The 21,157-nt window shown below is 39.6% G+C and overlaps 2 protein-coding genes across 5 annotated transcripts; one reads left to right on the plus strand and one right to left on the minus strand.

Annotated features, from left to right (window-relative positions):
- Positions 1-1,150: 1,150 nt before the first annotated feature.
- On the minus strand, positions 1,151-5,591 carry bloc1s6 (biogenesis of lysosomal organelles complex-1, subunit 6, pallidin). The gene is made up of 6 exons (XM_026163435.2): positions 5,431-5,591; positions 5,133-5,231; positions 3,643-3,802; positions 2,823-2,910; positions 2,629-2,715; positions 1,151-2,525 (listed from the first exon to the last, which is right to left on the minus strand). The coding sequence occupies exons 2-6, from the start codon at positions 5,194-5,196 to the stop codon at positions 2,406-2,408; spliced, it is 519 nt and encodes a 172-aa protein (XP_026019220.1). The 5' UTR covers positions 5,197-5,231; positions 5,431-5,591; the 3' UTR covers positions 1,151-2,405.
- On the plus strand, positions 5,137-16,014 carry slc30a4 (solute carrier family 30 member 4). 4 transcript variants are annotated; one of them, XM_026163412.2, is made up of 8 exons: positions 5,137-5,311; positions 6,078-6,587; positions 8,271-8,417; positions 10,287-10,440; positions 10,583-10,808; positions 11,230-11,335; positions 11,450-11,584; positions 14,804-16,014. In XM_026163412.2, exons 2-8 carry the CDS (start codon positions 6,194-6,196, stop codon positions 14,956-14,958), a joined length of 1,317 nt encoding a protein of 438 aa, XP_026019197.1. In that variant the 5' UTR covers positions 5,137-5,311; positions 6,078-6,193; the 3' UTR covers positions 14,959-16,014. The 4 variants fall into 4 exon arrangements, with proteins under 4 accessions (XP_026019197.1, XP_026019189.1, XP_026019201.1 ...); XM_026163404.2 differs by lacking the exon at positions 5,137-5,311 and adding an exon at positions 5,591-5,749; XM_026163416.2 differs by lacking the exon at positions 5,137-5,311 and adding an exon at positions 5,628-5,648.
- Positions 16,015-21,157: the final 5,143 nt, after the last annotated feature.

Below are 21,157 nucleotides of genomic sequence, written 5' to 3' on the forward strand. Positions count from 1 at the left end.
CGTTAAGATGACAAAGTTGATGAAGTTCAAAGTGAGCATCAGAATTTGGAAGAAAAGTGATTTAAGTGACTTTGAATGTGGCGTGGTTGTGGGTGCCGTACAGGGTGATCTGTATTTCAGAAACTGGTGATATTCTGGGATTTTCCCAAACGAGCATCTCTAGGGTTTACAGGGAACGCTTCGAAAAGTATTCAGTGAGCGGCAGTTCTCTTGGCAAAAATGTCTTGATTGCAGAGTGGAGAGGATAATAGCCAGACTGCTTTGAGCTAATAGGAAGGCAAAAGAAATTCATTACAACAAAGTATGGAGAAGAGCATGTCTGAATGGACAGACTAAAGCAGATGGGTAGCAGCAGCAGAAGATCACACCAGGCAAACACCAGGAAAACATTGCCTGGTCCATTGAGATTGCCTTTCTGCTGCAACCATCGGTAAGGTCAGAGACGATGTAAACAACATGAAAGCACGGATCTATCCTGCTTTGTCCCCGGATGATTGAGCATCCTGCTGTGTATTAACTGCCTACCGGTCTTCGCATGACTGCCTCCAGCAGGATAACGCACCATGTCACATAACTCAGATCATCTCAGACTGCTTTGTCAAACATGACGATGAGTTCACTCTACTCAGATGGCCTCCACAGTCACCAGATCTCAGTCCAATAGAGCACCTTTGGGATGTAGTGGAATGTGAGATTGACATCATGGATGTGTACCTGACAAATATTTGTTTTGCTATCATATTCTGACCAAAACCTCTGAGGAACGTTTCCCGCACCTTCTTGAATCTGTGCCATGAAGAATTAAACGGCAAAAGGGTGTATCTAATAAAGTGGCCGGTGAGTGTATCTGTGCAGCCCAAAATGTAACCTGCCCAGATATTTACCAGACAGAAAACATTCTTAAGATTAAAAATCTATAAGCAGAAGATTCCTACTTTGCTCAAATCCAAGAAGCTTGCGGCATAAGCGCACTTTTTAAACTTCAGTAGAGTTTCAAACCATCTCGCAGCATCAGGAGCATGACCCACAGTGCCCCACACAAACACTGTCTTTGCACTTTTAGTTTGCTTCGACCTGTTCACCCTAAATTTTTCCACACATAGACAGCTGAGAAGTAAAGAATACAAAAGAACACAGCAATAAGACCGTATACTATAAACCAGTCTGTTTTTTTTATTAATAGTACAAATACTGAGGTTTCAGGAACAACTAGTGCATAGAAGCCTCTCAAAAGGTCAACTAAACAAATTTACAGACACTGATCATTGTGATGGCAAAGTTTGATACATTTTTATTCATCCACCATCATAAATTAGCTATACATCATCTGAACGGCAGAAATGCAGTCAGGCAAATTTAGTGCAGACCTATGTGGCTTTAAACAGCATGTCTTGTTTTATAACATTCAACACTAAGAGGGTCCAGGAACAACATATTAATACTTCAACAAATGACACCAAGCGCAGTGATTATCCCAGGCTGTGGTCTGATGGCTACGTGAGTAATTTTCAACAATTCTGTTTGAAGAAGTGCACAAATTGGTGTGCCATCAGACACTGATAGTGGGAAGTACCAGCATTTGATGATTTAGTTAATGTCTTTGGTTTGTGGTCTTCTTGGCAATGTAATCTGGGGTCAATCAAACCAGAGGTTTTGCAAGTTTTAGTCCATGTACTAAGAATTACTTAAGAAGAGAAACATTTTCCAAAGCATCTTTCGGTTTCAAGACGGTTAAACAGATTTTTTTCTTTACGTTTTTTTTCCACTTCTTTCAATTCATATTAGTCACATAGAAAAATTACATCTTGTTCCAAATTTGTTTCCTTATGAAATGGATCTAAAGATGGTGGGTGCTGCCATAGAAATGAAGAAACAAGTCCCAGAGAGTCGCAACTCCAAAACTGAAGCAAGTTCCAGTTATTCTAGTCAGTTTACAGCCATTCCCGTTACTCCTAGAAACCAAAAACGTCTTTGAAGCCATTCTCAGCGTATAACGACTGCAGAAACAGCCATTAAGATAACAGGTGGTAAACTCTGTCTGTGCCACACAAACCTGCCTGCAACAGGAACAACGTACGTTTAAAACAATCATGCTTCAAACGCAGTTAATATTTCAAAGAAAATTTATATCAGTGAGCTCTGCATTAACATTTAACAATAATTTAAAGTAGAATTTGATATTAACTGTCATGGATTACATGTATCAAGCACGTTTCAAGTTGATGTTCATATAATATTTCCCCATTTCATTTGATCTTATAATTTTAAAGTTGTGCACTTTGGAAAATGGCTAGCAGTAACGTGCTTTATAATGATTAAGAAATGTAATAAATAGACTAAAACATGCAAACCTCCGCCCCCTTGCCCCATATTGTCTTTTAATACAGCAGACGCACTTGGGGATCCTACGTTCTTTTAGCAGGTTTGGCGTTGAGCTGCCTTTCTCTCTCCAGTTCCTTCTCCCGCTGCTGCTCCTTCTCCAGCGCCTCCTTCTGCTTTTGTTGCTGCAGCTTCAAAGCTCTTTTCTGAGAGGACACAACATGCAGGACTTTGATTAATTTGCCTCCATTCAGTATTTTGCCCTCCTCTTAAGAGCACGGCCTCCAGTGCCGTCTAAGATAATAGTACCTTTAGTTTAGTTGTCTTTTCATGGAGCATAATCATCTCTTTCCTTATGTTCACCAGTTTATTGTGGTACACCTTCGCCTCTGTAAACTAAGGAAAAGGGCCTTGCTTACAAATCACTCCTGTAGGCTGATGTAGAGTGCACAAACAACAACAACAACAACAACAAATTAGATTAGAATTCAGTTCACACATACCAGGGAATTGAGGTCCAATAAGGCATTACATTCTCTGAACTTTGTGACTTCTTGGTCCAGTGTGTCCAACAGCACAAGCTGATTTTGTCTGAAAAACAAGAAAATAAAGTGATTATATAGATGAAAAACATCCCTTTTAAAAGTGTCCACAAGCTTGTGTTTGTTTTTCATGACACATGATCTCACTGGCAGCATCAGAGGAACTGGTCAAACCAACTGTAGTGTGTTTACTGTAGTTAGCGCCTGTGTGTTTTAGGGAGTTGTCTGTGCAAAAGGCAACTCGAAATTACAAAAACCAGATTCTCTAAACAGCTTTTTAGTCTCTACTCCAGGTTCATGGGTGCTTCTTATTAATGCAAATAGTTCAGTGATTACTGACAAGCAAAAAACTCTTGGGCCTTATTCAGATCCACCAATGTGTGCATTTACCTGACTGGACTTAGAACAATTGCAACAGCAGGAGTAATCTCATCCTTGATTGCAGCCTTTGGCACAGACTTGCCCTGACATGTTATTTGATTACCAGATCCTGATCTGGAATGCTCTTGTGTATTTACAGTTCCCCCACTGAAGCAGGCTGGACAAGAACATGCCGAAAACTGGAGAAACTGCAGTAAACGGAGCGAAATGGAGGGAACCTGCTGCTGACTGAAGCTACTTTCTGCTTCTCTCTTATTCACAAGGGGTTGCCAAAGCAAGTACCTCCGAATGCTTGATTTGGTAATTGATTATGATTTTTTAGGCAAATGTGTGAGTGAACCCTAACATGATGTCAAGCCCAAGAGTGCGTCCTGAAACAATGACACACGTCAATACTCACGTGAGCTCCTGGAGGGCTCTCTTAGAGTTCTGCAGATCTGGTAGGTAGTGAGTGAGGAATCCCTCTGTGAGTTTGTCCACTGCTTTCTTATCCACATACACGTTTTCCACCGGGGCTGAGCCATCCAGATGCAATGATTCTTGCTGGACCGACTGTAGATCTGTGAAATATTTATGAATATTTATGAAAGAAAAAGAATATCCTTTAAATGTAACGGGCTACCTTTTACTTCATTTATTCTAATTACTGAGATGTTGGCTTTCTTTGTTGTGAGTGTGATCTGGATTAGCTGATGTTTCAATGTCATAAATACAAGCTGAAAGCTTTACTGTTCTCATTCTATAAACATGTGCATTTCAGCTAATTGTTGGACCATCCACAGAATGACAGTTTAATTTAATTATCAAAATTGTATGCATGTTCTTTACTCTTTGAACCTCAAGACCAGAAGTGCCCAGTTGATTTCCCCAAGGTGCCACACGAGAAACCGTGAATGCTGTGGACGGCTGTACCAACAAGCTTCTAAAGACATAAAGTTACCATTAAGCAGAATGGAGCTCAGCCTTTTGGTGTGGCCTTAATAAAAGCTAAATGAAATTCACCTGAAAATCACATCATCCATACTTTATTTTGATTTTATGGATAATATGAATAACAGCTTTTCACAACTGTCCAGTTAAAGCCTCCATTATTCTATTTTTGTTTTAATAAAATAGTTTTTATTCTCATTGTGAATGTTAAAATGGCACTACGCTGTGTAAATGTGTGTCTCTCTGGAGGAGCTTTCTAAAGTATGATAAAGATGTTGTCATTGGGATTATCCTGACATCAGGTTAGAGAAAACATCAGAAAGGTTTCTGAACTACAACTGTTTGTATAGTTGCAGAGCTGGTTGTGTAGGGGTTACATTAAAATGGAAAATTTACTGTGAAGAACAACACACTTTGGCTAATGTGAGAAAAAAGCGTTAGCCTGCTTTTAGGCACCTCTGTGTTTTCAGTTAAGGGGAATATATTACACATTAATTTTTAATACAAATATTACGCTCATATATATATATATATATATATATATATATATATACACACACACAAAGTCTGTCAACCCTTTGAAACCATAATTCCACATTGTGCTCTTGGTGCAATATGTGTATGAAAGTTCCCAAAGTTCCCACTTGTAGGCAGTTTCTGTTTTGGTGGAGTGGCTTTGTGAAACTTCTCACATTTCTATAACACTGCTGAGGTCGTGTGAATGTATTTGTCATGCTGTGTGGATCTATAGTTGGGACCTATATAAACCTTGACTACGTTATGCGTAAAAAAATGCAGAAATACTGGTAACTCCACAAACAGTTCTTTCAGCTGTAGATTAAAAACCTTTTACAACTACTTGAGGATGCCTGAGCTGCCATGTCAGGGCTTGCAGTTAAAGCCAACCGCAAATTCAAGTGTAGGCAGCAGAGGTTTAAACACACACACACTGACACACACCTTCACTGTGAGGAAGTTCACTTTGGGACGAAGATCCTTCATCTTCCATTCCTTCTACCTCCATATGTGACGATTCTACTGACCCAGTGCTTTTCTACCCTACAAAGAGGCACAGAAAAGGCAGACAGTCGGCTTTTACTGTTTTATCTAGAGGCAAATATCAGCTGATCGAGCATCAGGTATGTAAAGGTTGTGAAGAACTAGCTAGCTTGCTCAGCTGCTCCATAATGAGCACAGCGTGATCCACGAGAGGCAGAGCAGCGGCTCGGCAGTCTGTAAACAGCAGTCAGCACCTTACCTGGTTTAATCGGCATGTATCAGTAACTGTAGCCGTGATTAGTACGGCTATGTTAGCAACAAAAAAAGAAGAAAACAGAGCGGAAATATTTTGGATTTGTCACTGCGTCTTAAAAGGGAAAAAAAAAGACCCGTCATGTGATCTGTGTAATCACGTGACTGTGACTGTGCCTGTGAAACCAAACTTGCTGCTGGGAATGTGTCAACAGCAGTACAGAGGTAGTTCTTTTCCTCGACTCTGACGGTTCAACCACATTTGACGTGACCGTTTTTAACGTGGGAACGAAATACGTTTGAACAGTCTGAGGGAACAGTTAGTGGTAAGTCCCGCTCATGTTTCCTCACAGTCTTCCGCGCTTTGGTGACTGTGTGAGAGTCACAAGCCAACACCACAGGGTAGCTAACGTTTACTAGCTAGCTTGCTATTGTTTAGCCAATACTGTTTTTAGGGGGACTGTTGAACTCAAAGTTCATCGGCTCACGTGGAAAAGTGAGCGACTTGAGGGCTTATATTTGAAACGTAAGTTCAGCGTTTTGTCAGTCGTGTAAATGGCTCTTTGAGACCCCGCTGTAGAAATCGGTGAGCTGTGCGAACGTGAAGGGATGCTTTCTGTGTGTTTTTGATACCACTTTTTTTTTGTCCTGCAGTTGCTGAGATGGAGTAGACGTACAATCCCACCGTCGAGCACCCGCTAGAAAAGCGTGAATGATTACCCCAGAGAACAGCAGCCTACAGACAGAGCTCACCCTTATCGGTATCAAAGATGTCAGGTGGGAGCCTGTTCGGCAAGGTGCGGTCCGCCTTCAGGAGGGAGCGAAGCGACTGGGACCTGAGCGACACGGCACCTTTCGATTTTTCGGACGAGCTGGCGGACGATGAGGCGCCCAGATTCAACAAGCTGAAGGTCGTGGTGTCTGGAGAGATGTCGGACTATTCCGCCGGAGCTTCGTCCAACGGTGTGGCCGTGAACACGCTGGTGGCAGATGATGATGACTCCCTGCTGGACTCGTCTTCCAGCCTGGGCAGCCCGGGGCTAAACATGGATCCTTGTGACAGCTGCACTAGAAAGCGGGAGGCCATCAAACACAGGAGGGTGATGAAGAAGCTTGGCATTGCAGCTTTGCTGTATTTTCTCTTTATGACGGGTGAAATTATAGGTAAGAGATGGACCTTTGTCGCTGTGTGGTTGATCACAAGAGGAAACTTAATAACAGATCTATGAATGATAAGAGGCGAATGAGATGTCAGTAGCAATAAAAGGCTTCCATGTAAGGCCAGCTTTCTTAAAACAAAAACACCATAAAGCATGAAGATTAGGTAAGTGTGAGCCAGTAGATTTCATTCACATGTCTCAAAGTTTGAGAGTCAGAAAGTGGCAGCATTTTCTTCATTGGTGTTCTGCGTAAGCTGCATGTCAGGATTGCAGGCAGCCTGCAGATCCTATGACTGATTATACACGTCAAACATTAATTTCAGGCATGGGTTAAAATAGGGCTGGGCGATATGACCCAAAATTCATATCTCGATATTTTTTAGCTGGATGGCGATATAAGATATATATCTCGATTTTTTTTTTTACGCCATAAAGTAAGAACAAAAAGAGAGTTCTTAGTCAAAGCTGTGTCCCAGATGTCACACAGGCACTTTTATTAACATACAGCACAGATGTACATGAAAAATTACTCAAAATTAAATTATGAGCATTCATTAAATAATCATGCTCCATAAATAAAAGAAAACAAGGTTGTTTTTGTGCTAAACGAAGAGCTCACAATTGTGCAGTCAAAATATAAACTAAAAGACGCTGAGCGTAATAACAAAGACAGATTTCACAGCTGCTCTGTTCCCAAGTTTTGCTGTGTGACTGACAGCCTGGAGTTTGAAATCCGCTTCATAACCACGTCTCTTACAGGTGCCATTTATAGTCCTTATACACACACAGTACGGTAATATTACGTTGATGCACAGTACGTATCACTCCGCGAAGCTCCTCGGTAGCCGTAATGCGCCGACAATCTATCAAGCGGTGCAGCTCCGTAGCTTACCAAAGTCGTACTCAAACATTTTGACAGATTGCTGAGCGCCGTGTACCACATAAAATCGGTTCGCGGCCATCAAGCACAACCAGAATTCATACATAAGGCGCGCTATCAACTTTTGAGAGAATGAAAGGATTTTAGGGTTAGCGCTGTTAGCTCGTTAGCGCGGTTAGCTCGTTAGCATGTTTAGCTCGTTAGCACGTTGATGCCGTCCAGCCCCACGCATGGGGCGATGCGCAGTAACTCGTTAACGGAGATTTGCCGTGTCCGTCTTGTCGCTGCCTGCACGTGAAGCGATGGGGGAGGAGGGAGAGTTGTCTTCAGTGAAGGCAAGGCGGAGTAGAGACAAAAGTGGACGAAAGAGAGGCAAACTTGCGGCTCCACAACTATAATTATAACGTAACATAGACTATATCGATATAAAGGATATTGTCACATCTTATATCTCGTATAAAAATATATCGATATGTTTTAAAAACTCGATATATCGCCCAGCTCTAGGTTAAAACCTCTCCTGTTTATTTCTTGACGCCAGCCATCTCATAGATTAGTGAGTTTACTTAGCCCCGGTTAAAAAATGATTATTCCAGAAAGAAAAAAAGATGGTAGAAAAACACAAACTACAAGTCATGTTTAATCAAGGTTTTATCTGCCGTTCTTGTTTTGAACCCACATGAACTGGACTGCTCGTCTTCTTTATGTCTCAGTTGTCTCTAGTAAAACAGTACTTTTTAATAGTGTATTAGTTACACACAAGTTGTTTGAATATATTTTGTGATTATTATTATGTTTTGCTTTCAGGTGGTTATGTGTCCAACAGTTTAGCCATCATGACCGATGCGTTGCACATCTTAGCCGATGTTGTGGGTATTCTGTTTTCTATGCTGGCCCTCTTTCTTACGACTAAACCACCAACCAAGAGATTCACTTTTGGACTCCATCGTCTAGGTATGTTCTCATTTTTGTTATAATTCCAGGTCTGCCTGGCCGACTAACTCCCAGAACTTTTTCTGTTTTAAAGGTTTATTTCTTACAGTTTAAACCCAAAGAGACGTGCTGAGAAATTGCACCTTTTATTTCTTTTATTAAGATATCTCAGGGATTAGATGTGTAGTTAAACTTCTTTACACTGATGGAAAGGGGACTTTAACTGGTCCGGCCCACTTAAGATAAACTTGGGCAGTATGTGCCCCATGGTGTAAAATCAGTTTGACATCTCTGCCTTACAGCATTAGAGATGCATAATTGTAAAAGTTCTGCCAGAAACTGATAAATGTCATGTTGACTCTATGAATGTTATCTGCTATGAATGTTTATCCTTTGGTTATAAACCACTGTTTCTATTTTATGGCGGTAGAGTTAAAGTAAATATATAAATGTCTTCATGTGTCTCTGGATTTATTACAAAACTCTTGTTGAAGTGCAATCATTCATGTAGATGGCAACTACTTGAACTACAGGACGCATTGTTTTCTAAGTTTTGGAGTCCTTATACAGCAGTTAGTGTGGTCACTCTGTTTGGATCTAAAGGCCCCCGAATCCTAGATTATTTGTGTTGACTGCCCTTTTCTTCTTCTCTAGCTGAAACTGTGTTAGACCTTTGAAGTAGAATATCAGCTATGGGAGGGAATGTGTCTGAAAATAGTTTGATATTAGAGTGTTTTAGTTTACATTCAGCTAATGCTTTGTGACCTCAGCTAATATTATTCCAGCAGAAGTGTTGTAAAGTTGCAGTCCGTCATAATTTTTATTATCAGTTTATCTTAGAGTTTGTTTAGTTTACTAGGAAAGGCCTAGTTAACACATTCAATTTGCGCTGTTTTGTTTGACCAAAAGTCAGAAACGCCAAAAGTTCATCCTAGCTGGTTCCATTTGTGAAATGTGGAAATCTGTGGTTATTGGAAGACATCTCTGAGGAATCTCTGGGATAATAAAAGACCCAGCAGGGAACCTGACTTACAGTTTTCTTTCTTTTTGTATTTAAATGTAATGTAAACCAGGATAGTTCTGTTTTTTCTTTTGTTTTTTTCTTTTTGCTTTCTTTAATACATTAATTAATTAATACGCACCTCTTTGACACGTGATTGCTTTGGTCTGCTACATTTTATCAGTTCAACACTTATAAATATGACAGAGCAGATTTTTAACACTACAAATTTCTTCATTCTCCCAAGATTTATGTCTTCTTAAACAGCATACTCATTGGCTCAGATAAGACATGGTGAAATAATACAAAGCAAAACATGAGCTTAAGGTGGACTAGAAATAAACTAAAACAGGGAAAAAACTAACACAGGGTATTGGGGAGGAACAATTTGTCAGTAGACAAATAGAAGGGTTTTTCCTACATAGAAGAAAAAGTCTCTCTGAGCCGGGAAAACCCCACATGGTGGTGTCCACTTAAATTAAAATTAAGGTTCACACTAGACTTGTGTTTGAGCCATAAATAGAAATTATATTTGATCAGGAACAGCATATAACTTGGAAAACAAATGTTAGATCAGGGGGTGAAGGTGCAGTAAATTCTGTTTAACTTTCAGTAAAAATTAAACCTGACAGGAAGAAAATGGTCCACAGTGGGCAGAGCGAATGAACTGAGTTATAGTAACTGAGTAAGAATAAGATCATTTCTGCTTTTTGGGGGGTAGTGTCATAGAAGCGTTATATCATGATAGTGTCTTATTCTAAGTTGCCTGATAATACTTAGTAACATTGAATAGAAATGCGAGATTAGATTGGATGGTCTAAAAAAAAAAAAAAACCCTTAATTTCCTAGACTGGTAGATAAAGATAAACTGGTTGTTTCTTCCTTTCTAGAGGTGGTAGCAGCAGTCCTCAGTGTGCTGCTCATCTATATACTGACTGGCATACTGCTCTATGAGGCAGTTCAGAGGACAATAAAACAGGACTTCAGCATAGACGGCGATGTCATGCTCATCACTGCAGCTGTGGGGGTGGCTGTTAACATTATGTAAGTAATATTACACACATCTTCAGTGTGTAATGTTTAACCACAGCTTGTGACTGCAAGTCTTTAAACCCCTGGTGGTAGCAGGGAAAAAAATATACAAAATGACTCAATTACTTCTTGTTTGCTTCCCTGGCTATGATAGAATGGGCTTCTTGTTAAACCAAGATGGTCACCTGCACTCACATAGCCACGGCCACGGCCACAGCCACGGTCAGTCTCCCGCCCCTGCTGGTGCTTCAAGTTCACAGTCGGCTCAGCAGCAGAGGCCACATGGCAGCCTCGCCGTAAGAGCTGCATTCATCCATGCTTTGGGAGATCTCCTCCAGAGTGTCGGAGTGCTCATAGCTGCTTACATTGTCCGGTTCAAGGTATGTGTTTGTTTGCTTTTTTTTTTTTTAACAGCTTATATTTATTTTTAATACTGCAGGTGTATTTGCTTTGCATAAATTTCATTTGAGACACACTTAACTGATTGAAAATGATCTTGAATGTTATTCCACAGCATAAAGTGAAAAAGTTTTGTTTTATTATCTTCCTCAGTGACAAGTTAAAAAGAAGTGTTGATGTCCCTTTGTCCTTATCAAACCTGCATTTAGAACCAATTAAACTAACTAAAATGGAAATGTCACTGAAGTTGCTAAACATGGGAATTTTGCCTTTTGGAAGTAGTAGTTATGGAGCTTTACAACAGTGTAGGTCTGATGTATGATAAATTGTATTTAATAAAATATAAAAAGAAGATTAATTGAGAAGATTCAGGAGGTTTGATGTAGCTTTGTGATTTCACAGCCAGAGTTAAAGTTGGCAGACCCCATCTGCACGTACATCTTCTCCATTCTGGTTCTTTTTACCACATTACGCATCTTACGAGACACAGGAGTCATCGTTTTGGAGGGTAAGTCCCATCTCCTGTTGCAGAATCCCATCAGGGCATTCTGTTTACTTTAAACAGTATAGAGCGGGATGGGCACACTAATTTGTTTGCTGACGTTTTCTCTTGCTGTGTCAGGTGTTCCCAGGCACCTGGACACTCAGCGAATCAGAGAGGACCTCCTTAAGCTGGAGGATGTCCAATCAGTCGATGAGCTGAACGTCTGGGCGCTGACGGCAGACAAGACTGCAGCACTGGTGCATCTCCAGCTGAGTGAGTAGCTGCAATAAGAAATGTGTAATGTGATTGAAAATAAAAACCACAATTTCACGACAGTGCAGAGCAGGTGATTTTTCATCTGGCTAAAGCTTTTGGGGGGATTTCTGTATGCAGGAAAAACCCTGTTCAATTTGGGATTGACGAAACATCTTCTTGAATGTTACCTAGAAACTACTGAAACACTGAAAAACAGAACTTCTTTTCACACAAAAAACAGTTGTCATTGTTTGCACACAGATGATGAACACTTTTTCTTTAGTCGTGTACTTTACAATGGATGTAATACACTCACTGGCCACTTCATTAGGTATACTTTGCCAGTACCAAATTGGATAAAATTTTTCCTTCAGGACGAGCAGAACAATTATCAATAACAAGAATTATTCAGTGAGCTTATACAATGATAACCATGTAGTCAGAATTGACAAAAAAAGTAAAATTTACATTAAGAATTCCTTTAAGTCTAGTTTAAATATATTTTAAAAATCTGTTGGCAGTGACTTCTTTTGTGCAAGATAGAGTTAGTGACGTCATGAACTTTCTGCTGAGGAAGCACATCTGGGCTGTGGTTTAGCAAGCTTCTCTTATTTGTGCCATTTTCTGTACTGATTTGTCTGTGCTTTAAATGTCAGAAGCAAAGGGTCTGTGTAGAGTCTTTGTCCATCTGTATCACAGCCTTCTCTGGAATTTCTTTGTTTTCAGACTTGTTTGTTTTCATAATTCTGGCCCCATCGGACTTGACAGCAGGGAAGATTTGCAGGAAAAGTGCTCATACTGGTTGCTGCGAAATGTAGCGTGCTAGAGTATGTTTGAAAAGTTTGGGCCACACAAATGTTTTTTCCACCATTTTAAAAGTAAAGTGCCAGTTCTTCATTTATTTATTTATCATTGTTAGACAACTATAGACTTTTCTTAATTCAAGCTTTTGCTTTAAAATTAGAAATAAGTGTTTATAAAGCCAATGCAACAAAGTAGTGTATAAAACTGGCTTTCACTGTTTAACTCTGACCCACTTAACTGTATTGAAATGTGGCACACAGAACAGTCCACTCATGCGCTAAGCTGTAGATTGTACACAAGAGGGAGCTGTTCAGTCATTGTTGGAGTTGGAGCGTGAATTTTCACTGCCTACAGAAAAGTCAGTTCAACAATAGTTGCAGATATCAGCCTAAAATTAAATATGATAAAAATATGATTTCTTGATTTCTTTAGCAATGACCAGAATGCCAAACTCACAATGGCCACGTCCACCTTAAGATAATATAAACTTTATGTATTCCGAAGCTTGGACATGCCTGTGTTAAAGCAGCCAAAAATGTAATTATAACAAACATACAACAACTATCTTTAATGGTTATGCAACTCAGTACAATAGTATAAAGAGCGACTTTCATCTGCTCCATTTGACCTTTAGGAAAGGGTCACAATAGTGGGTAGCTCTGCATGTTTGATTTGGCAGAGGTTTTACACCATCCTGACACAACCCCAGAGGGATTCGTGTCCCCTCCTGGGGTCTTTGGCTTCTTATGCAAATATGTAAAGCATTACAATAGAGTTCCACTTCACTTCAATAGAATACAATGTGTAAAATTGTCCGATTTAACGAAGTAAAAACAGAATACAGTTCAGTGCAGTAAAGCAGTTTAGTGTCTGTGTGTGTTATGTGTTGTAGTGTTGTAACGGTGCAGGTTGGAAATCTTTTTACTTGACTAGGTCAGATTCGAAAGACAGACACCCTCTCTACTTTTAAGACTAGGCTTGAAACTTTCTTTTCTTTCTTTCTTTCCTTTTTTCTTTTCTTTTTTTAATTTAATATAAAGTTCATAGTTGGGGCTGGATCAGGTGACCATGAACCCTCCATTAACTAATAAAGTGTTAAGAGTCACGGTGCTTCAATAGCTGTAGGCTTCTGGGGGTATTTCTTCTTCACTCACCTCTTTTCACTCTGTGTGTTTATACACCACTCCGCATTCATTCATTATTATTAACCTCTCACTCTCCTCCACAGTGTGTCGGCTAACACTTCCTAGATGGCTGCCCCTCCCTGAGCCTGGTTCTGTTAGAGGTTTCTTCCTGTTAAAAGGGAGTTTTTCCTCCCCACTTTCTTTAAGTGGTTGCTCATAGGGAGTTGTTTGATTTTGGGGGATTTCTCTGTATTGTTGTAGGTTCTGAATTAAACTGAATTAAATTACCATAGCACATAACATGGTCAGGAGCAGATTGTGTTCAGAGTTTCAGGTTAAAATCACCTGGAAGTAAACTGAAACTGGAAGTGCCACATTTTCACTGATTCTTTTATTCACGGTATCCTCTTCAGAATGGATTCTCTGCTGCAGGAATACATATAGATGCATCTTGTAGAGGTCAACACAGCCAAAATGTGACCCAGCTGTGGCAACACAAACAGAGCATCACATTGTCACTTTAATTTACATTAACTTCGATGATGGCTCTTTTATTTTTTTCCCTCTGCTGTTGGAATTGCAGCTACTGCAGCACACATTAGAAAACTGATCTGTTACAGTTTTAGGTTATTCATCATCAAAAATTAATTTCACTTTGATATGGTGACACAACAAATCGAGTTCTCTTCTTTATTAGGCTATGGGATAGTGTCAGAGCTGAATGCACCGAGTAACCATTAATGTTTAAGTGCATGCAGTTTAAAAAGAACACATTAGTGTAAATATACTATTACATTTATTCTTCTGCATGTGTTTGTGATCAGATGAATTTAATGTGACGTAAGCATGCCCAGAGCCAGAAGCAGAAAGCCTGGAGTAACAAAGAAAGCTGCTAACTGCTGTTGTCACACCCCTCACCTCTGACTGAGGTTTTTAAGTTTGTCGATCGAAAGCCTGGTCATGTTGGTATACTGCTCAGACAGATGTGTTGCAATGTCTAGACTTACTGCGAGATTTCCTGCATCTGTCCTCACGGCAGCACAGCTGAATGAATCTGAGAGGAGAAAACGCCTCCTGTCCAGTAAGTGGTACAGACGGTGGACAGGATTATCCGTGATGCATAATTTCTCCACCAAAGTTTAAACAGTGTCCAGTGTGCAGCCAATCACAGAGCCAGTCTGTTGGCGTCACCAGCCCTAATTATCATAAGCTGTTTGTTTGTTAGTTGCAAGTTGTTGTTGTTGTTGTTTGTATATGTGTGTGTGTATATATATATATAATATATTTAAAGGTCTCTTTGTGTGCACAGCGCCCTCCAGTGCTAACAACTGGGAGGAGGTCCAGGCAAAGGCGCGTCACATGCTGCTTCACACCTACGGCCTCACCAGGTGCACAGTGCAGATCCAGACACACAGGCAGAGGGTGGCACGCAGTTGCACAAACTGCCAGGAGGCTAGCGCCTAAAGAGGGAGGTCAGCAGTTCATCACACAGTGACGGATGGCAGAGAACGCAATATATAGAGAGCCCTGAATGTAACAGCGCTGCTGCAGCTCAATGCCACAGCAGGATCCACAGCACACTGATGTAACTGGAAAAAGAGGGGTGCCAAAGGACAGGCAGAGGAATAACAACAGATCTAATTAAGAGAGATCTACAGCCTCTGGGGGCCTCACGTCTTCACGCTTGCAAAGCTTTTGAAGTGGGAGTTGAATGTTTTACCTGAGTCAAATGACAAAAACTTGCCCTTAATTCACCATCAAGGCCTCTTCTAAACCATGTAACCTTTTATTTTTTGTTTTATAGATTGATTTGTCACCACTGATGCTTTGTTATAAGATGTAAATCTTACCGTTTGTTAGAACTGCACATTATGATTTTTATTACCGTACAAAGCATGTCAGCTGACATACCTCATGTCTAACAAGATATTTGGTCAGAGTGAGGCACTGTACTCTTTACAAGTGGAATAAGTGAGCAAAACCTGCACCACTGCATCCCTTCAGGAGACAGTATAGCTCATTATGTGCTTTGGAGCTTTCATGTTATTTAGCTGATGTCTGTAAAAAGGCAGACTTTAAGAGAATAAATAACCTTAGAAATTCTTAAATTACTAAAATTACCATCACTTAAAGTTAATTGGCTTTTTTTGATACTGACATTTTCTCAATTGTGATGAGAAGGCCACTGACAATCAAATCATGACTTTAACTAAGGGGACGTGCTAAAACGGATAGCTTCAGCATGGTATCATCCATCCTATATACTCCACTTTCTTTTCCATATCATCAACTGACAGTATTTTAACACAGACAGGTGTATGCCCAGTATTTCAGAGTTGTGTTGTTTTGATGGAGGAGGTTGCAATTTGCCACTTATGATCTTTAAAATGTTCTTTCTTTCACTTGTTAAGAGGCTGTGGGGGGGTTGTGCGTAAACCTTTCCATGTCTCTGATATTAATCACCAAGGAAATTCAGGAACGGTATCACTGTTTTTGTTTGTAATAAAATGTTTTAATTTTTTTGTTTCTGCCATGATTTTCTTGACAAACCGAGCTCACAAGGCAGCATAATAATAGTTAGAACTGCAGTGAGCAGAGGCAAATGTTAACTTTTCTTTATCTCTTTTCTGTTGCTAATTGTGAAATTGTAATATTTTATTCTGAATGATATTACTCATACAAAAAAGAGAGAGAACTGGAAATTTAAGAAGCCTGAATATAGAAGTTGCAAATCTTTGTTAGAAACATTGTAGCTCAATACAGACCTCATTTAGGTGTACACTGACTTCATTAAGTACATCTATTCAACTGCTGGTTGCTAATACTAGCTAATTGGCCAATCACATGTCAGCAACTCTGGGCATGTAGCCATAGTCAAGACTGTGGGTGTCAAACATAAGGCCCAGGGGCAAGAATTGGCCCACTGTACAGCTTTGTAAAATTTGACTGAGAGGATTGATTTTGGACTTTTAACTGTATTTTAAAAACTTAAAAAGTTTTCCTATTCATTAAGATCTAACCTGTTGCCATTCATACTACACGAAAGTAACTAACTTATAAAGAATAACATTTAAAATATGAAAAAGTGACTTTTTTCACAACTCAATCTTTAGATTTAGTTTAGATTTAGCCATTTAGAGTAGGTACAATATAATACAATACGATTTTATTTATATAGCACGTTTATGACCAGGGGGGTACACCAAAGTGCTTCACAGTAAAAAATGTTACATTTGAATGCATTTGTACAGCACAGTTCATCAAAACTTCATCAGTCTCACATCCATGACCACTTTAGAGTCACCAGTTAACAGGGAACACCTGCTGGCACGAGGATAACATACAAATTCCATACAGGCTCACCAAAACTGGACAACAGAAAATCGTAAAAAAATGTCTGGTCTGATGAGATTTCTGCTGATACAACTGGATGCCAGGGTCAGAATTAGGATAAATTACATATAACAATGGATTCATCCTGCCTTGGATTAATCGTTTAGGCTACTGGTGGTGTGGGAGATATTTCTTTGGTACACTTTGGACCATTTAAGCACCACAGCTTACCTCAATCTTTTTGTTATCAAGCCGTTTATGACCACAGTGTGCCCATCTTCTGTTGGCTGCTTCCACCATGCTCAAGTCATCTCCAGTTGGTTTCTTGATCATAGCAATGGCTTCACAAGCACCAGATCTCAAGCCAATAGAGTGCCTTTGAGATGTGGTGGAACAGGTAGGTTCTTATCATGGAAGTGTGAAGCAACTGTGTGGTGCTGTCATGCTACTATGTACCAAACTCGTTGAGGAATAATTTGGGCACCTTGTTAAAACTATGCCATGAAGAATTAAGGCTGCTCTGAAGGTTCATCCTGGATGTTGTTCCAAAAAAGGGATTTGAGAATTGAAACTGTAATAAATGACCATGAATAAATGGCCTAAAATCTGTGAAAAAAACAATATGCTAAACATAACTCTCATGATAATATTAAGTCATGTTGAACCAGAAAGAACATTCCTATCATGGATAGAAGCTGCAATCAGTTTCTGACAAAGTGACTCTTTCATTTTATTTATTTATCCAGGTAAAAAGTCTCATTGACATAAAAAATGTCTTTTTCAAGAGAGATCTGGCCAAGAGGGCAGAATATATAACACATATAACAACAAAAAGTTTTATAAAGATAACTTAAGTGATTGATAAGTTACAAGAACGCAGAGTTGTGAAGATACTTGCAAAATTTTCTTTTTATATACATTCTTCATGAATCCTGTTTATTACAGTATAATATTATACTTTATTTATTTACCAATATAAATAAAGATATTAGACATTTAAAAAACCCCACACAGGAATTCAAAAATTAATTTTTCAGACGATTACTTTTTGACACAACAAGTAGCAAGGTGTACCTAATAAAGTGGCCAGTAAGTGTACACTCACTGTTCAACGCTAGGTGGTGCACTTCTAAAAACAACGAAAGAATATGTTTCCTTGTGGTGAACAGCCCTGTGATGGACTAGAAACCCGTCCGCATTGTGCCACACCTCTTTCACAGTGACATCTGGGATAGGCTCCAGCCCACCCCCACACCCCCCTCCCACAACCCTTAATTGGATGGATGAGCAGATAGGTGGATGGGTGGACGGTGAATCTATTGTTTATACAGCAAAACTTCCTTTACCAGCATGACAGTGCAGAGTGGTGTTGAATGAATGCCTTGTTGTTACACGGAGCCATTATTGTCTTCACAGAATGAAACTGAAAAACTAGAATATAAATAAGTATTATTGAATGGACCCTATAATATGTCAACACACAGTGTGTGCTTGTGAATATCTAGCTTTAAATAGACAAACATACTCCAGATTACTCATAATTATGCAATGGAGCATCAAAAGAGTCATTGTTAGAGGCTTTTATACACAGAGCAAAGTTAATGTTTAAAATGTAGACATATCAGAGGTTAAGTACTGACAATATCAAAAAAATCTAGGAGTGCCCCAGTTTCCAGGCAACAGCTTCTTTATCAAAAACCCCTGAAGCAGTGAACCAAAGGCAGTCTGGCAAAGGAAGAACTGTTTACAGCGTGTACCTGTCTGCCTTACCTTACTTTAGGGGGCCATAAAACGCTGCTGTCGTCTCTCTCCTGTTACAACCAACTACTACAGTCGCAGCATATCACACTCAAGCTCACACACATGCATTTTAAAAAAAATACTAATTCAGAGACAACAAGTGGCAGAAGGTAACTTTTTAAGTCTTAAAGTTGTACCCCTGTTAGCTGAGGAGGAAATTCCATCTCTTATTTTTTTTAACGTGCCCTGCAAACAATACCTGCTTTGCTTGGACGTCACATGATTTGTGGTGTCGTGATGTGTTTCATAGTCACGTACACAAATTCCAACACCACGTACGAGCGCGCACACAAACACACAGAGACACAAAATATCCTTCCTCTTCTGTCATTGTTCCCCTAAATAGGCTTTCAGCTGCGCTCCCCTTACCTGATAAAAGAAGCATGTTGTGACTGTTGTGTGTGACCTCTGCCCCTGTAGTAGCCTATATTTGACATGAGAGCACTTGTAGCCGGCAGCCTCAGTGCAAGTTGGCGCTTGTCCACAGTATGTGTAGTATATATATATATATACACCTCTCACGGCACATGTAGCATCAGAGAAACAGAGGAAGGAAATGTTTTTTAAGATGTGCGACATGTGCGTTAATAATTCAACATGTAACTGAAACCAAGCAGAAAATGAACTTCCTGAAAAATAAGCGCAGCCCAGACAGACCAGGAAACAAAACCCACTACTCGTCTGCTTACTTTCTCTTTGTTTAGTGGTTAATAAGTCATAAGACTCATCCTTAAGGACCATCACTGTTTCAGCAGGCTGTGGAAGGGCACGTGGTGCCTTGAAAGGACGGACACTTTCTGGTGTTATCGCTCTTTTATGAGATGCAGTATGGGTGTTAAGAAGATTGTCTGTTATGCTGAAACACAATGGGAGCACTGAATGCCCACTCGGCCATAAAAGGAGCAGATGAGTGGAGATTAGATGGTGAAAAAAACAAAATGGAATCCTAAAAGTTCATCCTAAACAATTCTAAACAGCCGTCTAATGCTGAACTTTAAGTCTGAGCGTCTTGTGCAGCAGATTGTTTACTCAGTTGCTGTGGATTAAAATTGCTCAGATGACAAATGCTTAAAAACCCAAACACACACCTATACAATTGCATGCAAGCTTTGGCAAAGCTTGGCAAACAGTTTAGTTATGAAATCATGTAATATGATCAAAACCTAGACAGTGGCTGCTTGAGGAAATTGAGGGAATCTTCCGTGTCACTGCTGCAAAACGACAGGTGGGTCTAATAACGCCCATAATGGCACCACGCCATGTCCCAAAAAGCTGCTATTGTACCAAGCTGGCATGTTTTTCAGTTATGCTTGAATACAGAGCCACTGACTGTTACTAGTTACACCTGTTCCTTTCATATCCAACTATTTGTGAGGGAGTATTTTTTTTATGACATATTCTTAAGGCTATCCTTTCAGGAAGGATTCACTCATCCAAACAGAGGAAGGGGCTCATGTAGCTGTGTGATAATAAGAAGACCTGTACATTGCTCTTAGTCAGCATCACAGCATTATTTTCACCATACAGAGAAAAAAACCCCCAAATCAACAATTCTTAGTCAAAATATTCCAGCACGTAAATGTTTTTTTTTTTTTTTAAACAGAGTATTATTTCACGCCTGCACACTTTGAAGCTTCGGCTATCATATCTTTAGCTTAGCTTAAAATAAATACAGACATGTCTTCCTGCCCCGTGCTCACAAAGCACTACCATAGGGGCTTGTTTGTTTGACCAACAGCTGCTAAAAGAATGGTACCATGATGCTGGTCACCTCTACATGCTCCATCAGCATGCACCTGGCTCTGTGCTTGTTGGAATTTGGCAAAACTTTTGAAATAAGATGAAATTACCCACATTCAAATTATCTTAAAAGCAACAAGATATAATATATAATATTATATAATATTATATTTATTTTTTATAATATTATACTGTAATATATATATATATATATCATTGTTTATTTGTTATTTGTTATTATTTTCATAGATATTGAGATTATTAGCCTCTATCTCTATTTACTTTTCTGCTTGAGCATTGTTGGATTTTGTGTATAATGGTCATGTGACACCTGGGAAGCATTGGAATGGAGCTGCAAGGTTAACGGTGGGGATGGAATGGGAAGGGGGGAGGATGGAAAATTGCATACATCACCATTGGGACTCTGTTGCCATCCTTTTTTTCTGTTCTTAATTCATTACACACAGGCCTAAGAGGAGCTTTAAACCCCCCAAATGAATGTTCCTTATATAACCAGTGTGCTGGAAAAAGATAACCAGCTTATGTGAAAGAGGCTGTGTGCAACAGCGATTCGTAGTATCTTAGTAAAGCTTTTAAAAATTCAACAGTGGATTTTGTGGTCCAGCCTGGCTGTCCGGCTAATTTCTTGCTGCCTGTGCAGATCTGCTCCCGTGACCCATTTGCTTGCATCTCTAATTTTATAAATTAGCTAATAGGTTTATTTTTAGCAGTGTGTTTATTTTGGAAAATGTCCCTCATCAGTTAAGAGGGAACTTCCTTTATTTTGATT

The sequence above is a fragment of the Astatotilapia calliptera genome, chromosome 1, assembly GCF_964374335.1.
Source record: "Astatotilapia calliptera chromosome 1, fAstCal68.1, whole genome shotgun sequence".
In the NCBI taxonomy this organism is placed as follows: domain Eukaryota; kingdom Metazoa; phylum Chordata; class Actinopteri; order Cichliformes; family Cichlidae; genus Astatotilapia; species Astatotilapia calliptera.

Bases quoted from the DNA above. Each gene is read 5' to 3' on its own strand.
- slc30a4 (XM_026163412.2), top strand. From the start codon at position 6,194: ATGTCAGGTGGGAGCCTGTTCGGCAAGGTGCGGTCCGCCTTCAGGAGG. The intron at 11,336-11,449 runs GTAAGTCCCATC...TTGCTGTGTCAG, and splicing joins AGGAGTCATCGTTTTGGAGG to GTGTTCCCAGGCACCTGGAC. The intron at 11,585-14,803 runs GTGAGTAGCTGC...TTGTGTGCACAG, and splicing joins ACTGGTGCATCTCCAGCTGA to CGCCCTCCAGTGCTAACAAC.
- bloc1s6 (XM_026163435.2), bottom strand. From the start codon at position 5,196: ATGGAGGTAGAAGGAATGGAAGATGAAGGATCTTCGTCCCAAAGTGAA. The intron at 3,803-5,132 runs GTGTGTGTCAGT...AATATTTCACAG, and splicing joins TGAACTTCCTCACAGTGAAG to ATCTACAGTCGGTCCAGCAA. The intron at 2,911-3,642 runs GTGAGTATTGAC...CTTGTTTTTCAG, and splicing joins AGAGCCCTCCAGGAGCTCAC to ACAAAATCAGCTTGTGCTGT.